This window comes from Onychomys torridus, chromosome 13 (genome assembly GCF_903995425.1).
Source record: "Onychomys torridus chromosome 13, mOncTor1.1, whole genome shotgun sequence".
Classification (NCBI taxonomy): Eukaryota; Metazoa; Chordata; class Mammalia; order Rodentia; family Cricetidae; genus Onychomys; species Onychomys torridus.
Genome location: NC_050455.1, coordinates 51365751 through 51388777, shown reverse-complemented (window position 1 = coordinate 51388777; position 23027 = coordinate 51365751). Strand labels below are relative to the sequence as shown.

Sequence of the window (23027 nt, the reverse complement as noted above, 5' to 3'; positions counted from 1 at the left end):
TAGTTCTGAGATCATAAGAGAGCAGAGGACGGAACCGAGTGAGCAACCTGCCTTCTACTAGGCGGAAGGAAGCCCTTCACTGACGATATCTGTGGGTGCCATCTCTTGAAAACCAGTGGCCTGCCAAAGTAACGTGTGATGCAAAGACTAGAAAAACTCAAAGAAGCCATACACACAGGTGCCGCTTGTGAATAAATGACTAGGGGTAGGTGGCAGAGACACCAGCATGTGCCCAAGAGAAGAGCAATCACACAGAGAATGCGGGGAATGGATCTATGGCTTAAGGGCGGTTTACAGAACCCTTGTGACAGGGAGGTAACCTTAAGACCACCTGCCAGTGACTAGCGAGACTGCTGTGGACTTCCTGAAGCCCTGTCACACCAAATCACAGTCAGTTTGTGACACTTATTAGTACTAGTCACTTGAGAACAATGGCCGTCCACTACCTTTCAGCCAGTTTATGGGACTACAAATGCGTTGGTGACCAAAGAGCAACTTGAACACTTCACTGAATCCTGAGAAACACAAAAGCAGAGTCCAAGAATCTCTCTGGATTAGTTCTTTTCAACTACATCTCATCCTAAACTGAAATATCAAATTATATTACCAACTTCCACTCAGAGCTGGAGACAACACTGTATAGCAAGCGTCTCATTAATTGTAGGTAAAACTTGATGAGGAACTTACATTCTGATTAAGTCTAATTGCAAAACCATTACCATTTACCTCATCTGACCCTGTGGTGAACTCTTCTTTTGAATGATATACTCAATAGTCTTCAACCTCTCCAGGCAGCAAAGCAGCCCTTATAGCAATATGCTAGGATATGAATGACTGGTATTTTTAAAGGCTCAACTAATATACAGTAACTCCCAAAGGGCTCCTAAAGAGCAAAAACCAATTGAAGACATAAAATACTGTTGTTCTTCTAAAAGATAACTAAAATAATGTAAATAATTAATAATGTATCTTTGAAGAGAATGAACAAGCAAATAAAATTGAAATAGTCATATAGTCTTGGGTTTTATTTTCATAATTATCTTCCTTCAGAAGCAATCATCTAATTTCCATTAACAACATATTAATATTTTACTCACCAAAAAGCTGGGAAAATATGATAATGCACAGATTCCATACACAAATACCATACTCTGCATATTTACAAATTCAATATATTAAATGTGTTCTGTAGACTGACTTCACTTACTATATAATAACTAAACACTAGATGATTCTAGCATATTCATGCAGACTTCCACTTTCATAGGGCGGGTGCTAGCGTTCTGGAAAACAATTCTTCTTGTTGTAAACACTTAAGTTTTCCATGTCTTAGAACAAAGACAATGCAAGTAGAAAAATAAAATGTATACATGTGGAACAAATGCTCCTTCTGAGACTCCACACAGAAGAACTGACATAAAATGAGCTCAAAGTCCTGCACGCCTGTTCTTAATTAAGGGCAGGAGGTGTACAACTGTGTAAACTCCTGTTGTTTTAAAACTGAGCTGCAATGATGCTCCCTAATGCACTCATGATTTTTTTTTGTTTGTTTGCTTACCGTGTATATTGTAAAATTGACCTTCTTCAAGGTTTTATTGAATAACAATAGTCTTAAAGCAACTTTTGAGTACTGCCAAATCTATTTTTAAAAAGTGCAAATTTATTCCAATAAGCACTAATGTTTCTGGTCAGATCTAAAGGTAAATACAACATTGATGCCACCTTTGAAATACCAATTTTCTCTTTAAATAAAAATAACAGCTTTATCCATCATCTCAACGCAATTACAGACAATGAGCTGGTAACCCAAACAACTACGCAGGTAAGTTAGGGGAAAATAAAAAACTTTCACTAGTGTTTCGCCTCAGACCTGTAATCTGTGCAGGGCCTGTCCAGTGACACCCACCCCCTGAAGCACACCTGGAAGAGGATGCTAGTCTGTTTAGGATTTCCCATGAGGACGAGCAGCATAAAGATGCTTTTCCTAGATTTTGGAAATCTAGCAAAACTAAGCATACTATATTCAAATAAGGTATGTTATAAAGAGACAGCGATGGAGCATGGTGACAGGAATTTATTCCAGTCAGACCTGCTGTCTAGTGCACACTGCTGCTGTTTACGATCTCTTCAGTTCACACGAATTATGAGATGGGCCTAAACCATACAGGGCAAAAAGAGGAATGCTTCAAAACTACTAGGAAATAACCATGGAAAGTCTTTGAGGTATGAAAAGATTAGTAACCCAGTCCTAATCTTTTGTATGTCTTTCAAAAGCATATTTCCCCCTTTGGTTTTTTATTTTTGTGGTATACAGCACAACTCACATTAAATTATGAACTCCAAATAAAAATTATTTGGGAGTAAGAAATGCATGCATACTAGATAGACAGGAACATTACTGTCTTTCTGGACATATGTAAATGGTCTTAATTAGTCCCATTTTTGGTAAAGAGCCAAGTATGCACAGCCATCTTTTTTATTGTTGTTAAGAAAAAAAGAAATACCAATACAATACTTTGGGGAGGGCTGATGATAACATGTTACCTTTTTCATTTTGTAGTCACAAATTGAGTTAAATATTTTAAAGCTTTTGTCCCAAGCTTGTCTCTGAAAAGATTCAATAATTTAAATATATATAATATGGTAATGGATAAATTTCCTTTTCAAATTGAGACAGGCCCTCCCTCCACTGAAGCATTTTTTTTTTATTATGTTTTAGATCCCTAGAAAGAGAATCCCAGGTTCTTCCCTCCCTGTTTTTGTCCTGCTTCTTCATGGTCCACGATGCCAGCTGAGGCTGTTGGTACAAGGCACCCAGACTGACAGGATGGGAAGATAACTGTGCCATTTCTAGGTCTTTAAGGAACACATCTGATCTGGGGCTGATACTCCACACCCGGTTAACCCACCTAGGAGGGTGGCAACTTTGTTCCCAGCTCTGTGATCATCAATGATCTCATCAACCATGTAAGATATAACCATGCACCATCACCACAGTCAGAGACTGGAAGACAACTCTGGAGTACTGCTGCTGAGGACCTGCTATCTGCCTCTCTTCTGGGCATTGCAGATGCTTTTGAGAACCTTAGCCAGAACATGCACAGGCACCATGTGATAACATGGAAAGATGGTGGGAAAAACCAGACCAGTTTTGAAATAATTATTTTCACCAAAAAAAAAAAAAAAGTCACATTTAAAGTAACATTAAATAAAATGCAATGAGCATTATTTAACAATAAATTACAAGGACCCAAGAGAAAAGAGTACGTACGCACATTTCCTGCCTTGCTTATGACATGTCTAGAATTTGTCTATACATTCAAAAGTGAATTATTAAAATATGACTGCATTTTCTGCTCAATTTCGCTCTTACAATGGAAAGAACAATGCTCCCAGGTAGTAGATCCAATGGCTGAGTTGGTGAAATGGCAAACTAAACTTCACATATATTAACACTCAACGTCATAATCTCCGTGAAGCAGAGATGCCCGCAGATGAGTCTTAATCCCATGAACACAGCTTGTCAGGATTTCCTGTCTTCTCATCTCTGCAGACCAGGTACTAGCATAGGCCTCCTGAATACTCATCTTCCTCCTCCTCAGCCGCTGTGCTGGCAGCTCCATCAGGCTTGGCCTGGGGTGTGGCTGGAGATTTCTTCTTGATTCCCCCACCTGGGACCACTAAGCTTAGGCCCAGTTTAGCATACTGTCAACAGTAACACATGTTATTAAAGCAGGGAAACCAGAATCCTGATACACAGTGTCTGAGCATCAGTTAGCTATTCAAAGAATGGGAGCAGGGTGAGGGTGGGTATGGGACTTGCTGCTCTCGCAGAGAACCTGAGTTCAGTTCCCCAGCTCACACAGTGACTCACAACCATCTTTAACTCCAGTTCTGGGAGAGCCAACACTCTTCTGACTTTTGCAGGCACCAGGCACACATGTGGTGTGATACATGCAGGTAAACACTCATACACACAAAAATAAAAAATAAATCTTTTAGAGAGAAGAAGTGTGTGTTCGTGAGGTCAGCTCAGTGGGTAGAAGTGTTTACCACACAAGCTTAACAACCTAACTTAAATCCCCAGAACCCATAGGATAGAAGGAAAAGCGACTTCGCAAAGCTGTCTTGACCTCCGCATGTGTGCTGTGGCACCTGTGCCCATACACACTTCATACATACACAGATTAATAAATACAAGTTTTAAAACACCAGAACCTAATCATCCACCCTCATGAATTAGCATTTTGGGAGAAATGCCCTGGCATCAGACCATGATGTGACCTGCTGACAGTTGTAGATGTATCAATTATGTACATAACTTGGGAACTGGAGATAATATGGACATAATAATACTTTTAGTAGTTATGAAGAAAAAAACCTACTAAGTAAATGAGAGTATAAACTAGGGACAAATTAAAAAAAAATACAAATTCAGGTCTGGGAAGAGAACTCAATTAGTAAAGGTCTTACTTGTCAAGCCTGAAGGACCTGAGTTTGATCCCCAGAACCCTCATTTGAAAACTGGCATGGAGGTGGGGAGATGGCTAAGTTGGTAAAGTGCCTGCTATATAAACAAAGAGACTTGGGACCATCCCCAGCATCCATACAAAACACATATGTAGTAACAAAAGCCTATAATCCTAGCACTGGGGAGGCAGATCCAGGAGGATCCCTGGCTTGCTGGTCAGCCAGCTAACCAATCAAGGAGCTGCAGATTCAGACTGTCTCAAAACAAGGTGGACAGTATTGGGGAAGATACCATATATACATTATTATGACACACACGTTTTCAAAAGCATTTAAGAAGCCTGGTAGGATGGTGCACACTTGTACGTCCAGCACTTAGGAGGCTGAGGCAGGAAGGTTGTAAATTCAAGGCTAGGTAGTACTACTATATAGCCGTGAGACCTTGTCTCAAAAAGAAAAAAGTATGTGTAAAAATTTACCTAGAATAAAAAAAATATTTCTCTACCTCTACCACTATAAGAAAATTCAAGATCTTAAATTAATGAGACAGGACTCTAAAATTAGTAAACAGATAATATACAGGAAGAGGACTGAGAAAAAGTGGTTCACAGCTGTGGCTCACTCAAGTTGAGGCTATTTCCCACAGGAAGAACATTGGATTCTTCAAAACAGTCTAGGAGACAAACTGAAGTCTTCCACTTTATAGGTAAGGTTTGAAGATGACTGTTAACAGCCTGTCTCACACAGCCCTCACAGACATGGGATGCCCACAGGCTTGCAGAATTACAACAGCTCCACATGCCGGACCTCTTGCAGGTAAGAAGCTTAACAGCAACTAGATAAACCAAGAGCCAGGGCAGCAGAGGGGGGTGAGAAGTGAGGGTGAGTTTATAACACACACACACACACACACACACACACGTGCACACACACACGTGCACACACACGCACACACACGCCACATGACAGTACAGCTAAGAAGCAAGTAAGTCATCATGACTGCATAGGGTACATACATTACCCAAATGCAGTAAAGTTCAACTGGATTGGCTGATTCCTTTATGAGCAGTTTGACGTGAAAAATACAGGTATAGAGATAGAAAACTCACAAGTCTGCAGGGGGAAAACCACTTGCAGAGGAAGAAAGTTAGCCAAAGGCCCACTTACGTCATTGTCCATGTACTTGAAAAGGGGTGAGTTGCAGACCTCTGACACTTGATCTTGGTCTTGCTGGTCATATCCTTCCAGGAGCTGTTCAAGTGCAGCGCAGTCCTCACTGCCATTAAAGCCTGGTATGCTACGGGAAGCACAAACCACACTTAAGCTCTTCCTTAAGACGCCTTCACCAGGGATAACTGTCCCCAGCACAGGCAGAAGATCTGCAGCAATTCTGATTGTTGCAGGTGTTGGGGTGCTATTGGCAACCAGCAGGTGGTGACCAAGGATATCACTAGGAACCCTATAGTGTACAAGACACTCCCACAGCAATAAGTTATCAATACTCACTCAACAAGAAAATGCCTCAATCTTATTTGCAACATATCATACAGTCATTCTCCTTTGTTGTCATTTAAAAGGCAAAGATAATAAAGTAACTAAAATCATTCAGCGAACAACATAAGCAAAACAGCAACTTGTAAAACTGGCCCTCTAACAGCTGATTAGACTCTTCAGTGGCAGCTGAGCTGGAGCCGAGCTCTGTAGTAAGGGTTTGCTCAGCACACACAAGCGACACAACAGAACAAAAGAAGCCTGCAATGGCAGTCTTAGGGAGACCTGGAAACCTTTCACGGATAAAACAAAACCTATCTAAGTAGTATGTTAATTCAAGCAAAGGAATGTCAACACTGGTCCATGAAAACAGTCAACTCTTACCTGTAGCTCTCCCTGACACACCTCTCTGCAGCCACATAATCATTTCTGTGTAGATGAACCAAGACCTGAGCAATTGTTTTCTGAAACGAGAGGGAGGGCTAGGATGCAAACTGATACTTATTTTCACAGTCACCCTTTTGGAGTACCTAAAACAAGAACTTAATTTTCAGAGTACCAGTTCACACATAAGAAACACACAAGACTCTACAATAACATCCACAGGACACCTGGGAGGAAGGAGCCGGGAATACCATGTCAGAATCCAATGGTGCACAGAGCACATGGGTTGGGGAGCCTGTCTGCTCTAACCAGAAGCAGCTGACCCTGGCACTAATGGCCCCAGGACAACCTTTTTACCTCACAGCCTAAGAATGTAGCCAGTGCAAGTTTACAGAATGTCTTCAAAGATCTATATTCAATTAATGTTGAAAAAGGAATAAAACAGAGAAGACCTGTAACTCTACAACTCCACAACTGAGATTTTTAGATACTAGAGAGAACTCTAGAAAACAGAAACGATGGCACCACTTAAAAGATCCAGGACAGGTCACACGGAAACATCTTACCAAGAGAAGAGCTCTTCATAGAGCGTTTTACCATTTGTTTTTAACTTCTTTTTGGTGGTGCTGTTTGATTCTTGAGACAGGACCTACCTATGCAGTCCAGGCTGGCCTCAAACTCACAATCCTCCTGCCTCGGCAGGTCTAGGATTACAGAATACACTAACTACCATGCCCAGCCTAAACAAGCACCCTTGTGCACTCTTCCACAGACCCACCTCGTCTTGGCTGGGAAGGTAAACACTGACTGTCAGTCTAAGAGGTCTCAGAATGACACAGGAGACAAGCTTTCCAGCCGTTTCCAGAGACCGGTCGTGTGAGAGCCTGTCTCGATAAGGCTAACTGATACAAGAAGGCCTGCCCACTGCAGGAGAGAGACAGACAGACAGACAGACAGGGATTGACTGATTCTGTTCCTGAAGTGACTTTTGCCAAAGCATTTTGTTGTTCTGACAAATAACTATTACGTTGTCTTCACTATAACATTAATCTCATCTAGTAAGTGGCTCACTTTTACAGCTCCTGTAAAAGTATTTTCTCTTTTAAGGAGTTCTTTTCCATTCATTTTCTGTGTTCCCCTTTGTGTTATACAACAGTTACAATAACTGCTTGGAGGTCTTCTCACTTGAAGTGGTAATTCTAACATCGAGGTCACCAAGTACTGCTATAAATTGTCTTTGTTCCTGGTTTTTATCTGGTGGGTAATTTGGGACTGTTGGCTAGATTTCTGTAAATGTCGCACAGCATATGGTGCTGTAGTTCTCAGGAAAAGTGTGATGTTTTAACCACACTCGACCACCCCGGGATGAGACTGCAGACTCTGGACTCCTTCTGGTGGGTGGAGATTCTGACCTGTTTGAATCCTTTGTGATGTTCTCTGGGTCTGCCCCATGGATCAGGATTTCATGGGTAGGATAAGACTCGGTGGTCTGAGTCCTATCTCAATATGCAGAGCAGACACTTCTACTCTGGGCCTGCCCCAGGCACACACACAGGGATTCCCTTCTCCCACGCTCAGCTCTCTGGGGTCTGTCCCTACTCTCCTGGCTCCCCTTGTCCATTCTTCCAGCCAGAGACTAGGGATCCATTGGAGCCACACTGGCTGCAACTCCATGACCACTGGAGCTCAACTGAAACCAAGGTGTGTATGTGTGTCGGGGGGCGGGGAGATTCCTCCCTAGTACCTCCTGTTTCGGGGAGGAGGTCTCTTTATAGGTTTTGTTACAGTCTCTCCTGCCTAGTGCCATGACTCGGGGCATCTCTCAGGGCAATGGACAAGAGACAACAGAATTCCCAGGAATGCCCTCTCCTGAGGTGGTGGCTTCCCCAAGCACTCAGTGTGCCCTCTACACACCATCCATTTTTATGTACTGTCCAGAGTTTGAGGTAAATACTTTTTTTATTTTGTTGATATTACTATTGTAAGAAAGGTAGGCTAGGAGGGCTTTCTCTGTCATGGTCAGAAGCACAAGACCATAAATTACTATTTTATACAAATAGACAAATATCCACAGAATGTTAGCTTAAGTATTTATATCAATGTGTAAAATTAAAGTAAAGCCAAACCAGATATATTCAATACCTTATAACAAGTTGGGTAATTCTCAATTTCCTTATAAATATTTTTTTCTTTCTGAATAGAGAGTGCAGCCTCATCAAACCTAGAGACAAAAGAAAGAAATGTCAAACAGGGCAGGTACATGGTTACCCAATACCAAGTGGTCAGCTCTAAAAAATGTAGGAACACTAAACTCAGCAGGGTGTATTTATTTACGTGTGTGTGTGTGTGTGTGTGTGTGTGTCAAACAATGACAATTACAGAAAAAGAGGCCAGGAATTTGAGAGGGAACAGAGATGATGATATGGAAGGGGTTGGAGGGAGGAGTGGGAATGGGGAAATGATGTAACCATATTTTAATTAAATATCCATTTCTTTAAAAAGTCTTCAATATTATTAAATGAGAACTTGGTAAATAGACTTTATCAACAATAAAACTTATTTACTAGGCATAAATTAAGGTAAAGTAAAAACTAAGGAAAAATTTGGTATGAGTCTAACTTTTCTACACTTGATCTTAGCCAAAAGGCTGAGAAGTGATTGATCTATCTAGCTTTTCTGTACTGAACTATCTGTGCCTTAGACCTATGTCTAAAAACACTGCTTTCCTCCTAGCCCGTGGCCATTCTTTTGTGCACCTTCTACCAGCGACTCCAGTGGCAGCACCAGGCTGGAACTCACTGTCCTTCACACCCTCAGTCGGCCTGCAGACTCACTCTATGTCCTCACTCAGTCCTATGCAGGAGCCCCTCTTACCCCTCCCTCCCCTCCTTGGGACTCCACCTCTTGTCGCAGACCCGAGTCCCCTAACGCTTTCCCACGGTCCCTCAGCCTTCCCTTCTAGCCCATCTCCATTCCTCTGTAACCCTGCCAACCTTCAGAGTCACACTCTCTACCCAAGAGCTTACAGTCACCACACTTGCTTAGGATCCAGGGCAGATAACAGCAATCAAAGAATGCATCACTAACCCAACAAAAAGAAACACTTCTAACATCTTAACTCCAATTGCAGCACAAAAACCCACACATGACCAGCCAAGAAGTGGTGCTCCTCCAGAAGCCAGCAACCGTACTGCAATAGGCCCTGAGGAAAGCAATTTAGCTGAGGCGCAAGACAAGGATTTCAAAATAGCAGTTATACATATGTTCAAGGATCTTAAGGAAGGATATGAATAAATGCCTAATGAAGACCACCAATACACAAAAAAATAATGAAAGTATTTCAAGATATGAAAGTACAATTAAACAAAGAAATAGAATCACTGAAGAAATCCCAAACTGAAATAAAACTGGAAATGATAAACTTAGGATGTCAAACAAAAGAGGTCAGCCTCATCAACAAATACAAGACATAGAAGAAAGTCTTGAAAACAAGGTAGAAGCAATGGGTACCTCAATCAAAGAAATGCTAACTTAAAATAAAAATATCCAGGCACAAAACACCTAGGACACTGTGAAAAGACCAAACTTACAAATAATAGGGATAGAAGAAGAAGAAATTTAGGTTAAAAAAAAAAAAGCACAAAAAATATTTTCAACAAAATCATAGAAAATTTCCCTAACCTAAATAGGGAGGTGCCTATCAAAGTACAAGGAGCATACAGAACGCCAAAAGATAAGCTCAGAAAAGAAATTCTCTATGACACATAGTTAAAACATTAAATGTACAGGGGGGTCAAAAAGAAAAGCTGCAATGTAAAAAGACCAAGCCCCATATAAAGGCAGACCTATTAGAAGAACATCTGTCTCTTCAATGGGGACTCTGAAGACTCTGAAAGCCAGAAGGGCCTGGACAGGTAGGTGTTCTACAAGCCCTGAGAGATGCCAGTGGAACTATCAGTCACATGGAAAGAGAACAACACTCCACAGTAAGATAAAATTTAAGAAATCTACCAATCCAGCTCTACAGAAGAGACCAGAAGGAAAACTTCAGCCTGGAGAGGTTAACTACACCCATGAGGACACAAGGAATAAATAATTCCAGTACATCAACAGTAAATCAAAGTCAAAGGGGGATAGGGTGCACTACCACAAAAAAATAACAGGAATCAATAAACTCTGCTCATTAGTAAGTCTCAACCGTAATGGTCTTAATTCCTCCATAAAAAGACACAGACTAGCAGACTGGATTACAAAATGAGGATTCCTCTTTCTGTTGCATCCAAGAAACAGACCTCATCATCAAAAATAGATATCACCTTGGGATTAAAGGATGGGTTAGTCTAAACAAATAGACCAAAGAATCAAACAGGTGTAGCCATTTTAGTATCTGACAAAAAAGACTTCAAACCAAAACTAAAGAGAAGAGACAGAGAAAGACATTATATACTTATCAAAGGAGAAATCCAAGAGGATATTACAATTCTAAATATTTATGCACTGAACATATGGGCACCCAAGTTCATAAATGAAATACTACTACAGTGATGGTGAGTGAGTTCAATGCCCAGCTCTCATTGACAGACAGATCATCTACACAAAAACTAAAAAGAGAAACATGTAGCTAATAATGGCATAATCAAATGGACCTAACAGACATCTACAGAACATTCCACCCAAACTCTAAAGAATCTACTTTCTCCTCAGCAGCTCATGGAACTTTCCCCAAAATTGACAGTATGCTAAGACACAAAGCAAATCTCAACAGATACAAGAAAAGTGAAACAATATCCTACCCATCTGACCACCATAGATGAATTAAAGTTGAGTGTCAGTAACAACAGAAACAGCAGACAATACATAATCCCATGGGAACTCTGGGTCAAGACAGAACTCAAGAAGAAAATTAAAAACTTTTAAGGACTGAATGAAAATGAAAACACAACATACCCAAACCTATAGGCCACAATGAAGGAAGTCCTAAGAGGCAAGTTCATAGTAATAAATACCTACATTAAAAACTAGATCTCATATTAGTAACATAATGACATACCTGACAACCTTAGAAAAACAAGAAGAAATAATATCCAAGAGTAGACAGGAAGAAACAATAAAACTCAGGGCTGAAATCAATGAAACAGAAACAACAACACAAATACCAATAAAAAGAATCAATGAAAGGAAGAGTTGGTTGAGAAAAATCAACAAGATTGGCAAAACATTAGCCAAATTAACTAAAAGAGACAGAAGATGAAATGAACAAATTAGACATGAAAAGGGCAACATTAAAATAGAAACTGAGGAAATTCAGAGAATCATGAGGACATACTTTAAAAATCTACTACACCAAACTAAAACCTCAAAGAAATGGTTGACTGTCTTGATACATAAGATCTAACTAAAGTTAAGTCAAGATGATATAAGCAACTGAAATAGATCCATAATCCCTAGCTATCAGGGAAATGCAAATAAGATTTCCTCTTGTCTGGTCAGAATAGCTAAAGCAAATGGCAGTACATCTGGAGAGGATGTGAGAAAAGGGGAACACTTATTCACTTATTCTGGTGGGAGTATAAACTGATACAACACTGTGGAAATCAGTGTGGAGGCTCCTCAGGAAGGTGAGAGTCAATCAATCTACCTCAGGTTGATTCTCATCAAAGATCCACTACACCATTCTTGGACACACACTCAAAAAACTCAGCATCCTACTACAGAGATACCTGCTTATCCATGTTCACTGCTGCTCTATAGCCAGAAAATGGATAGCCTATATGTCCAGCAACTGATGAATGGATAATGAAAATAAGGTGTATTTACACAACTAAATACTATTCAGCAGTTAAGAAAAATTAAAATTATGAAATTTACAGGTTATGAAATTTACAGGTAAATGGATGGAGCCAGAAAAAAAAAATTATCCTGAGTGAGAAAACCCAGAGCTCACAAGACAAATATTGTATGCTTTCTCTTATATGTGGATGTTAGAGTTTAAGTTTTTGATATGTTACAATCTGGTTAACCCTGAGGTTAGGTACCTAGCAAGGGGCTCTGGGGGAGGAGAGGATCTCCAAGGAAGGAAACACAGAATACAGTGCTGTGGAAGGGAACTAGAATAGGAAGATTAAACAGTGAGAAGTGGGAATGAGACAGAAGGGGAAGGAGGTCATGGGAAGGGACAACTAACACTAACAGCCATTGGAAAACCATATGGAAACCTACTACTTTAGAGCTGCCATAAAACAGGGGAGACAATGCCTCAAGTAAAACCTCCAGTGTCAGCAATGGGTGACATCTTGCTGAGTCAGTGGCCAAAGGCTCATGGAAACCCCTCCAAATCACAGGCTATTGTCAAAGATACTGGTTGCTGCTCTCCACAACCTTATGGTAAGGCCCTACTGCTGAAGAAAGCATGTCACTGAACGTGGAAAAGTCAAACTGGTGCCTAATTAGAAGCTTCAACCCTACTGATGGTGTTCACAGTGCTGCAAAGTACTCTGCATGGTGCCAGAGGAAAAAGTTTGACAACCTAATACTATTCTCCTACTATGGAACATAGTAATAAAATGGCCCCTAGCGACATATTGTCATAACTATAAATCAGCTCAAGCCCTATCAGAGAAGCGCCTTGCAGTAGATGGGGATTTGACACAAAGACCCCAACTGGACAAAGTGCGGCGTGAGAGACTCTGGAACACTCAGTCTTCATCAGACCCTTCAAGGCTCTCAGACTTACGTGGAAGAAGAGGAAGAAAGACTGTTAAGAGCCAGAGGTAATGGAAGACTCCAAGGAAACGGTGTCTTCCAGACACAGCAGGACTCATGCACACACAAGCTCACAGACCTGTGGCAGCACACATCAGACCTACACAGGTCAAGCCAGACAGGGTCCCAGCACTGAGAGGGGAAGTGGATATGGGGTCCTACTCCTAGCCAAGAGCTATTGAACAGATACCCACTGGCAAAAGCAAAATCAGTGTTACCTCTGGAGTGTCACTGGGTCTATCAACTACAGTCCAGAGCAGGCCCCGTGCTCTGGAGTGATTTTGTTTTAGTGTTTTTGTCTTATTGGTCTTTGGCTTGCTTGTTTTTATTTTTGTTTTTGTGTTTGATTTGGTTTGAAAAGAAGAATGAGAGAAAGAATCTAAGTTGGGTGGTTAAGCAGATGGAGAGGTTCCGGGAGTAGTTGGGAGAGGGGACAATGATCAAAATATGAAAAAAAAATTCAAAGAACTATATCTAAAATGGAAACCACTAAATATCCCATTGAATGACATAACTCAAGTATCAAAAGCTGCTGATTTTCATGGGTATTTAGGATACTCTGGTCACACTTATTTCAAGAGAGAAACTAAAGTAGTGCAATGGCCGATCTAGAGAACTCTTCCCTCATTCCACTAATTACTGTTAGGCAACAAAAGCATAATGTTTTGGAATTATGAGAGAAAAACAGGTTTTAATTCCATGTGCCCACTCTTCAGAAGATGGTCATTTTTCACTATCTGTCCAGGTGTAGACAAATAAACTATACCCAAGGTTATGTACAAGTCCCCAAACACATGCTGCACAGGCACACAGTTCTGAAAGCCACACCTTCGTCCTCGTACTAGCAGTCTGGAGGCCTTCCCTAGTAGTTCAACTGCCTGCCGGAGGCGTTCCTCATTCTGGAGGAATTAAAGAAAAGGGAGTCAGCAGAGTTAACATGGAACTCTTCTTACCCTTCAATAATAACTGCATAAAGCAATGGCCATGGATGGTAGCACCAAAGCTGCCAGCCCACTCACTAACCTCTAGAAGAAAAAACGAATAGAGTTGGACTGTGGACATAGAAAAACCTTAAAAAGCATCCACTGCATTTTTTCTTTTCCTATGTATTATGAATGAAAATATTATGAGTACTTAAAGAAACAAATATAATTCTAACTTACCTCAAACACACTGGCTGTCTGCTGATATAACTGTACAGCCTTCTCTGGATCTATATTTTCTATGAGCCTGAATTAGACAGAGAATACAACTTGTAAGAACTAAGAAACTTGTTTCTTAAAGAACTTTATCAAGACAAAGGAGCCCTCTGCAAAGCCAGAGCATCCCACCACAGCTGTGTGTACCCACTTTCCAGCTCGCTCCAAGGCCATAGCGGCTGTATCAGGGGTGCCATTTTCCAGGTACATCATGCTGGCTTTCTCGATCAGCTGGACGGCCTCAGGCAGTTTCTGCATCTCCTTCAGGAAAAGGATGCAGCATGGGGCAGAAAATGTCTGAACTTAACAAATGGAGTTTTAATAACTGGAAATTCAACTATTTTACCCACACACATTATTTTTTGACACACACAGCAGTACAGAGGAGGTACCATCTAAGATCCAGGTCTAAAAATCAAGAACAAAAGCCCAACATGAGATGTGCTTGTAATCACAGCTCTGGGGAGGTGGAGACAGGTGCAGGACAGGTCAGCCAGTCTATACTAATCAGCAAGCACTAGGCCAGAGACCCTACTTAAAAAACAAGGTGGGTGGCTGAAGACACCCAAGGTTGAGCTCTGGCTTGTACACACACACACACACACACACACACACACACACACACACACCATCTCACTACAACTGCAACAGGATAGTAACCCCCTAACCTGCCATTAAGGTGGCATATTGGTCAAAATATTCCATTATTCCATTCAAAAGGAGTAAGATAAACCGGCAATAGCTAGTTTGGAACGCTCTTGACTCCAGCCTGACATTTATAAAACCCAAAAAAATTATAAAGCTAATTTTCCTTTCCATAACCTACAAGTAATTTAATGAAACAAACATCCTTGTAGAACTGAACTCCATGCAGACACCCTTGAGCACTCAGATGCAGGGAAACCTCTTCATCAGCACCCTCCATGGTGGTGCGGTGCCTAGAGCCTTGCTCTTTCCTGTTCCCTCCTGTACATTCCCTTATCACAGTACTTCCAATGCTCTATCCTAACTGCCCCGGATGCTCACTATAGGTCCAACTAGTGTTACCCTGGGCAAGGCATCTTAGCTCGCCTTTGCTTCCACTCCCACACCCTCGGCCCTCCTGCTTTACAGTGAAGAAGCCGACTTCATCACTCACTCCACCATGATAGCCTGCTAACTCACTTCACCTCCACAGCTGTTTTGATCCAGTAATACTAACCTTCAACATCATCCCAGCTTGCTCATAAGCTCTGCAAAGAGAATACAATACTCTGATGAGACCTTAACGAAGAGGGAGAAACCTGTGACAGTGGGGTCAGAAACTGACCAAAAGAAAGGAGCTCACACACAGCATGTCAGCACGGGCCCGCACAGCCACACTGGAGTTTCATGCTTTTTCTTTTATTCACTTACTTTTTAGAGCAATGATACCTTAGGAGCATCAAACACTGAGTTGATTTTATTCAATAAAATTAAGTCAGTCTCAGAAAGGCTAAAAGACAACCCTAATTCTAAGTTTTAAAACAAATACATGTGCTCCACAAAAGGAGAAAGCTCACATCTCTTCCATAGGCACTTAGCAAGCAATAAATAAAGGAAGAATTCCAAGTCACTTGCATTTTCACAAACAAAATATTATGCAGTATTTAATTTAAAACCTTTCTTATAATTAGGAGACACTTGGCCTTTAAAGTTCAGCTAACAACTAAAACAAATGAAAATAATTATTTTAATTAAATTAATATAAGTATTTAAAAACACAGAGCTTGAGAAAAAGTTCTCAGGCTAGGGCAAAACATCAACTTTTTAAACATCTGCAAACACATAAAAAAAGATGAAAAATTACTTACTTGGCAGCATGAAAAAGACTGAATGGATATAACGATGTCAAAATTAAGGAAAAAGAAGAAATAGATGGTCTCCAGAGATCTACTTTCCAGAGACAGTTAGCTAAGTCACTAGTCCATCTGCTTTCAAAAGACAAATCCTATAAGTGAAGCAGTGATTCCCCAGCACTGCTGCTGATTCTTACAACCGAAACTCTCACGAAACCTGCAAAGGACTTTAAACTACTACACATCAACAGGGTGAAGTGCGAGAATATTAAGACTACGTTTTGCATGTGAGATAAAATGGACATTTATTCACGATAGCCTTTAAGATACTCCAAGAACATTTTGTTCTAGAATGCTTATAAATCTTCAAGTACCTAGGGAAGACTATTTAATTTTTTTCCAAAGCAGTCTATGCATTTTCAATAGGTATGTTTTCTTTTTCAGCACATGCTTAGAAACCTCCCTCCCTTCATCTCAAGTCAAATCCCTGTCAACAAAGCCAGGGTCGGGAGGGAATAACAGGCAAGCATAGCTGCTTGCACGAACATGCACTCAGGGCCACTCACAGAATATTCCCATAGGCTTTAAAACACACACACTGTTCATCCTTTTCTAACTGAAAAGCATTTTACTTTAAATGCTAAAGGAAAAGGGGGTTTCAAAACCTAGTTATTCCATTTTTTTTTTTAAGCTAAAAAGGATACGCCCTGTTATTTTCATGGGCAACAGCTTCCCGTAGGCAGGCATCTTTTGCTTGCTCAAATTGTTTGGCATTTTTAAATGCAACAGCTGAAACAGAAAAAGAAAAAGGGGAAAAAAAGTAAGATTTCTATTTCCATCATTAACAGCCCTCAAATGAATCATTACCCAAATCTGGATTGTATGTGAGATATTGCAAAATACACTGATTTCTAACAGGGAGTTTCATAAAAGGGTAAATATTACTTTTACCTAAAGCAGGTTACAGTCTTTCTGAGTACACTTTCGGAAGCCTGTTAGGTTTTAACTGTTGATTTTTAGCAGCACATTGGTGAGGCTCCACTGACCACCAAGAGCTCCTTCTAGCACACTCCAGATGCTCCGCCCCGGAGAGGGCCTCACTCCCAGCTTCTTCCCCAGCTCACGACATGACTGACAACCAAAGCTCAATCCACACAGAGATTCTCTCTTTAGTTATCTGCACTGCTGGAAGAGCTGACCTACACTGCAGCTGCTTCACAAGGGGGGTTCACGAGGGTGAGACAGTCAGATGGCCCTGAAAGAAAATGTTACAGTCCTTGGACAACTCACCGAGGGCCGATCGTGAAAAAGTAAAAAGCATGCTGACTTAAGAAAAGTGGACTCTTTGGTCTGTTTTGTCATTCCAAGACAGGGACTCCATACAGAGACAGGTATCCCCCACCGGCTGGAAACAATCTTGCATCCTAGACTGACCTCCGACTTGAACAGATCCTCCTGCCCCAGCCTCCCTTCTAGATAGTGTCCTCAACTATTATTTCTTAAAACCACACTCTCAGAGAACTCTTTAACCAAACGCTGAAAACAAACAAAATACTGCAGCTACTCCTATTCCTGCTTGTCTCTATTCTGTTCTTTAAAAATCCCACCACATGGCTATCTTTTGCATACATTCTTACGGAAAGCAAACAAAGGGCGCTTTACTAGGAAACCGGATTCAGAATATATACTTCTGGAAGCAGTACATGGTCCTGGAGACATAAAGCAAAGCTGCTAAATTTCCTTCATAGAGGGAACTTGAGAAATTTATCTCTGGTTTAAAGACTATAAAATGTCCCAAAAATCCATACAAGGCTCAATTTTAAACAAATTTATCTTTAAATATAAAATACAAGTAATTTGCATAATGCAAGAAACAAAGCTTATGCACTACTTAAATACATGCTGTTTTCCTTTTGAATAGAAAATAAACCCTCTACATAATAATGGTCGTTTCAAAGTCAGGCTCATTAACATAGTCACAGATGAAAATATGCTCGAGGAACTTCAAATCTGTGCTGGTTTCCAATTTGTATTAGTTGTGCAGAGGGAGGTCAGAGACAATGTGTGGGAGTCAGGTCCCTCCATCAGCCATGATGATCCAAACTCAAGTCATCAGGCTTGGCAGGGAGCACCTTCACTTTGAGCCATCTCACCAGCTTCAAAATTAGGTTTTATTACTTTATACCAAAATGAGAGCAGACATTCAGAGCTTTCATATCATCCTTTAATTAACACTAAACTTGTACTGAATTCCCTTTGTTGTATATTTTATACTTATATACAGGTGAATTTACAGAAATGGGCATACAGCTTAACCCTTTGCGAACATATGTTTCTCAAAATGAAGCTCATAACATTAATGTGGGAAAACACAAGATTTGTAGGTCTCCTCCAATGAGACTAGTTTAAAAAATTAAAGAAAACCCTTTATTCAACGGCAGGAAGTCTAAGACAGGACTAAGCAACATGTATGGATACCCATGAATGCAGCTGTATCCACAGAAGCAATGCCCACACTACCCATGTCTGCTGTCAAGAACATGGACCAGGGTCTGACTCAGCACTCACCACATATGCAAAGGCCTGTGTAGTTGTTCCGCTTTGCTTTTCTGTTTTAACTAGTAAAGTCGGACATGAAGCACTGAAATTATTACGCTAAGACAAAGTTATCAGATTATGTTAACAATACACACAACAGCAACAGGACTCCAGTCACAAGTACCTGCTTTTCCATATTCAGAAGCGGCACTGTCATAGTCTGGCTTCCATTTTAAAAAACCAGTTTTCAGGCTAGAATGAAAGAGAGACATTTCTTATTTAAAAAGGTACCTACCACCAGGCACAGGTCCCCACCTTCTCAACTCTGTCTAGACTTATTCACAATCAATGTACCCTCACCTCTTCCTCCGTCCCCACCCCATCACAAATGTAGTTTTCCTCCTCCTGAAATGCCTACATACCATCTAAACAGAACAAGCATGGCCCCCAGACCAGTAGCGTCAACAATGCCCACCCCACAGCCAGAAACTGTCTGGGTGGGTACCACAATGTGTGCTTTAACAAGCTTGAGAACCTGAAGTACGCTGTCCTTTGCAGCTGAGAAGCTACCAGGGAGAGTACAGCTAAAGAACCAGGAGCACCTCTTATACCAAGATCACAGAGAGCGTCCCTTGAGGAGTCTGCAAAGACTACAGGAACAACATTCAGAGGGAACACAAGGGAAGCAAACCAAAGGCTGAGAGTCAGCCGCCACACAACAGGAGGGGGAAAGCGTATTAGGACAACAGAGAAGTGGTTTCCCAGAATTGACAACGCAGGCCCCGGAGGCAAAGCAAAGGGTACCCAGTGTCAAGTGTTTACCTTTCTTGCCTTTTTTTGCAGTATTTTGTTTTTATTTTAAAAATAATTTCAAACTCACAATTCAAGCTAATCCAGTGGATATCAAACTTAGGTGTGCATAAGAATTGCTGAACACTATCTTATATTCTAAATTTCAACTCAATTAGTGAAAGCCTGCTTACATATAACACTGCTTCTTATGATGCAGGGGCTACCGAGAGCCAGGGCCCTCAGAAGTATACCCTTCACAGGTACACAGAAGTACCTGGGACCCATGTACCAACTACCCAGAGTCTAACTCTGAAAAATTTATTTAGTATACTTAACATTTAACATACACATATAGACTGTAACAATACTTAAAAGTGTAAACAGATATTCAAGTTTGTGAACAATTTCATCTCCCAGAAAAATAAAATCCTTCAATTACATGTAATGCCTAACTCTATAAAATTGAGGAAATAAGCAGCAAAGCAGAATTCCAACTCTTTGCCCCTTCACGAAAGCACCCATTACATCCTATATTAAGGTGATTACGGAAGTCTCACCCAAAACAAGACATAATCATTCAGTGTGCTGGAGAGACTTTTAAAACTGCAGCATCAACCCCAGGCAGCAGCGCACCACCAGTGAGCAGCAAGGAAGGCCCTGCTAAAGTCAGTTTCATGTCTAACCTCTTACAAACCTTGACTGTTTTTGTCCTAAGGCAAAGAAAGTGATGGGAGATATTGCTATCAGAAAATAGAGTAGAATCTGACTGCCTCTCCTACACTCCTGCTACATTTTTCCTGACCCCCACTGGCATTTCTACCCAGAGCAACCTCAAACATCCTTCAGGCCTGAATCCAATACATCCCCAGGAGAATGCCCCCTTATCTATGACCCCATCTTAACTGAAGGCCTCTCCCACCATTCTTCTCCCAGCAGGGACACCTAGGAGCCAAACTCTCAGCTCCACACGCAACTGCTAGTGAGGACTAGTTAAAGCCATTACAGAGAGGATGCCAATCCTGGCTCCTTCTATTCCTGTAAGAGGTGGTCAATCTTAGAAGCTTAATTAGAAGCTCCCTGAAGTTCACACAATGCAACTTTATTATAGCTGAGAGCACATGTTCTGTTCGTTCCCACCAGCAAAACGGATTCTTGAGATCACCCTCTGAACCAATAGCCGCCTTCTAGTCACTGTCTGGAGGCAATGCGGTATACAAGAACGAGCTTGTGGATTTCCACTGAGTAAAGCTGGCCCTGTTCTGTTTAGGCGAGCAGTCTTGGACGGGACTCCAGGAAGTTTCTGGTAGCCTCGGTTCCTCTTTTGTAAAGTGAGGGACTTCAATTTGGAAAGTTGTAAAGATGTTAGTTTATGATGCACCTAACAGTGTACTAAGAAATTTCTTATAGTTGATAATCATTAAATATGTATGTTGTGATTCACGGAAGTGGGGGAGAGGGTCATGTCGGTGTCAAAGGATTAAAGAGAATTCCCAGTTTCCAGTACAGCCGGGTGCCTACTGCGCCCGGAACCAGATGGTGGCACACACACACAGGACTAAGGAAGCAGAGACCTTGTCCCCCAGGGAATAGGACGTCTAAGGGTGAGGGTTTCCAGAATTAGTCTACACCCCCGCACGGCACCAGGGTCTCTTTCCCAGCCGTGGCTCTCCACCGGACGACTTCATCTATGGGGTCACTTGTGGCTGTCACCAAGAGGAAACAAGATGCCCACTCCTCAGCCCGCAACTACTCTACGAGCAGAGCGGCCGCAAACCCCGGGGACCCGGCGCTGGGCACACGTGGCGGTGACGCGGGCACCTGCTGCAGAGGCCCAGGCGTAAGCAGGCCCGCACGGCCGACTGCAGGGGATTGACCCACAAGGGACGGCGCCGCCCCGGGCGCGGACAGCATCGCGGCCCTCCCTCCCGCTCCGCCCGCGCGCACGGCCAAGCGGCGGGGGTCACTAGCCCAGCGGCGACTCCACGTACTACTTCTCTGCCTTCGCCAGATGCTCCAGCCCCTCGTTGATCTTCTGGGCTGCCATTGCCTTGCTCGCTTGCTGACGCGAAGAGCGAAGCCGCCCCAAGCCCGCAAACCCCGGGAGCGTCGGCGTGGGAACGCCGCGGAGGAAGCCGGGAAGGGCGCCTACGGGAAGCGAAGAGCTCAAATTTCCTATGGCGAAGCTGTCCCGGAACCGGGGCGGGCTGGGGAGGACAAAGCGCAAGCGCAGCGTTGCAAAACTGGCCCTGATTGAGCTTAGCGCGGGTGTAGTTCGGATATTTAAAAGAGTGCGTTCATTAGAGCGTTTGTTACTGTACTCGACAAATATTTAAGGAGCAACTAATGTATGTGGAGTACTGGTCTCGACTGGTCCCGAAAAACCAACCAACCAACCAAACAAACAAAGCATTCTACTCCCTCGCGGAGCCTGACTTCTTTGCGCTGTGAAAATGCTGTAGATTCCTTTGGTCTATTTGGCAATTTATTAGTTTCTCTCTGCTACATGTAGGACAGTATTTGCTCATCATTCATCTTTTATGGTTTTCTGCTTTCTTTTTATAAGACAGGGTCTCACTGTTTCCTCCTACATCCAGTTCTTAGTGGATTAAGTATGCCACCTGTTACACTTTTGAATACTAGTTCTAGTCACGTACCAGTCAACAATGAAAGCAGATTGTAACCCTTGGTTACCGTCAAATAATGCATCTTATATTTCAGACCGATGGTGAGGCGCCCTTGCAATGATGACTAATTCAGAGGTTCTGCTGCTCATCAATGGTAGTTTGGGAATCAGATCGTTGGTTCCTGCAATACGTATGTAGCCTCTCAGTTTTTCATCTGTGATGATCTTTTCTGACATTCAGCTCAGCCACTGGGACAGTTGGAATAAGTGTCTTCTGAAGGGGCACTCACTGAAAGTTTGCTCCCCAACCTCTAGGTCTAATGGCCCCTAATGACACCTTAGAAGGAGAGGCATGTGGAAGTGAAATAAGCCACTGCAGGCCTTTTATATCCTTGAAGGGTATATAAGGAGCACAACCCCTCTTCCATCTTCTTCTCCCTGGCCACCATGGGGTGAGCCGCTTTGCTCCAACCGGGTTGTCCTGTCTTGCTTCATAAGCCAAAAAGCAAGGGGAGAAGCCATCATGGACTGAAACTGTGAAGAAAACATAATTCTTCCACATAAATGAATGGTCTGGAGTGTTTGTAACAATAGCAGAAAGCTAATGAGCACAACCACTCCCACAATAGTATCTGTGACCTCAATAACCAATAACTATGTTCTTTATGGTGTCAAATTTAGCAACCGACTTCCCTACCTCCTGGCATCTTGTCTCTTACCTCCTAGTGTTGATGTCTCCTGCCCTTTGACGGATTCTTCCTATTTCCCTCTCCTCTGCCCTTTCTCACTCTGTCCATCTTCTCATAGCCTAAATTCCATGCTCCTTCATGTAGCTACTCTTTCAGATATACTCTCAGACTCTTCCCTCCATCTTTCTTCCCACCCTGAAAAACAAGTTTCCCATCTCTTGTAGATCTGCTCTTACAAAAGTTCACATGCGCAGAGGAAACA

The 23027-nt window shown here is 42.0% G+C and overlaps 1 protein-coding gene across 1 annotated transcript; it reads right to left on the bottom strand.

Annotated features, from left to right (window-relative positions):
- Window positions 1-993: 993 nt before the first annotated feature.
- Napg (NSF attachment protein gamma) lies at window positions 994-21591 on the bottom strand. The gene is made up of 12 exons (XM_036204706.1): window positions 21442-21591; window positions 18846-18913; window positions 16828-16912; window positions 16139-16156; window positions 15508-15538; window positions 14458-14567; window positions 14271-14337; window positions 13936-14006; window positions 8488-8566; window positions 6346-6425; window positions 5638-5767; window positions 994-3705 (listed from the first exon to the last, which is right to left on the bottom strand). Exons 1-12 carry the CDS (start codon window positions 21495-21497, stop codon window positions 3562-3564), a joined length of 939 nt encoding a protein of 312 aa, XP_036060599.1. The 5' UTR covers window positions 21498-21591; the 3' UTR covers window positions 994-3561.
- Between the last annotated feature and the right edge of the window lie 1436 nt (window positions 21592-23027).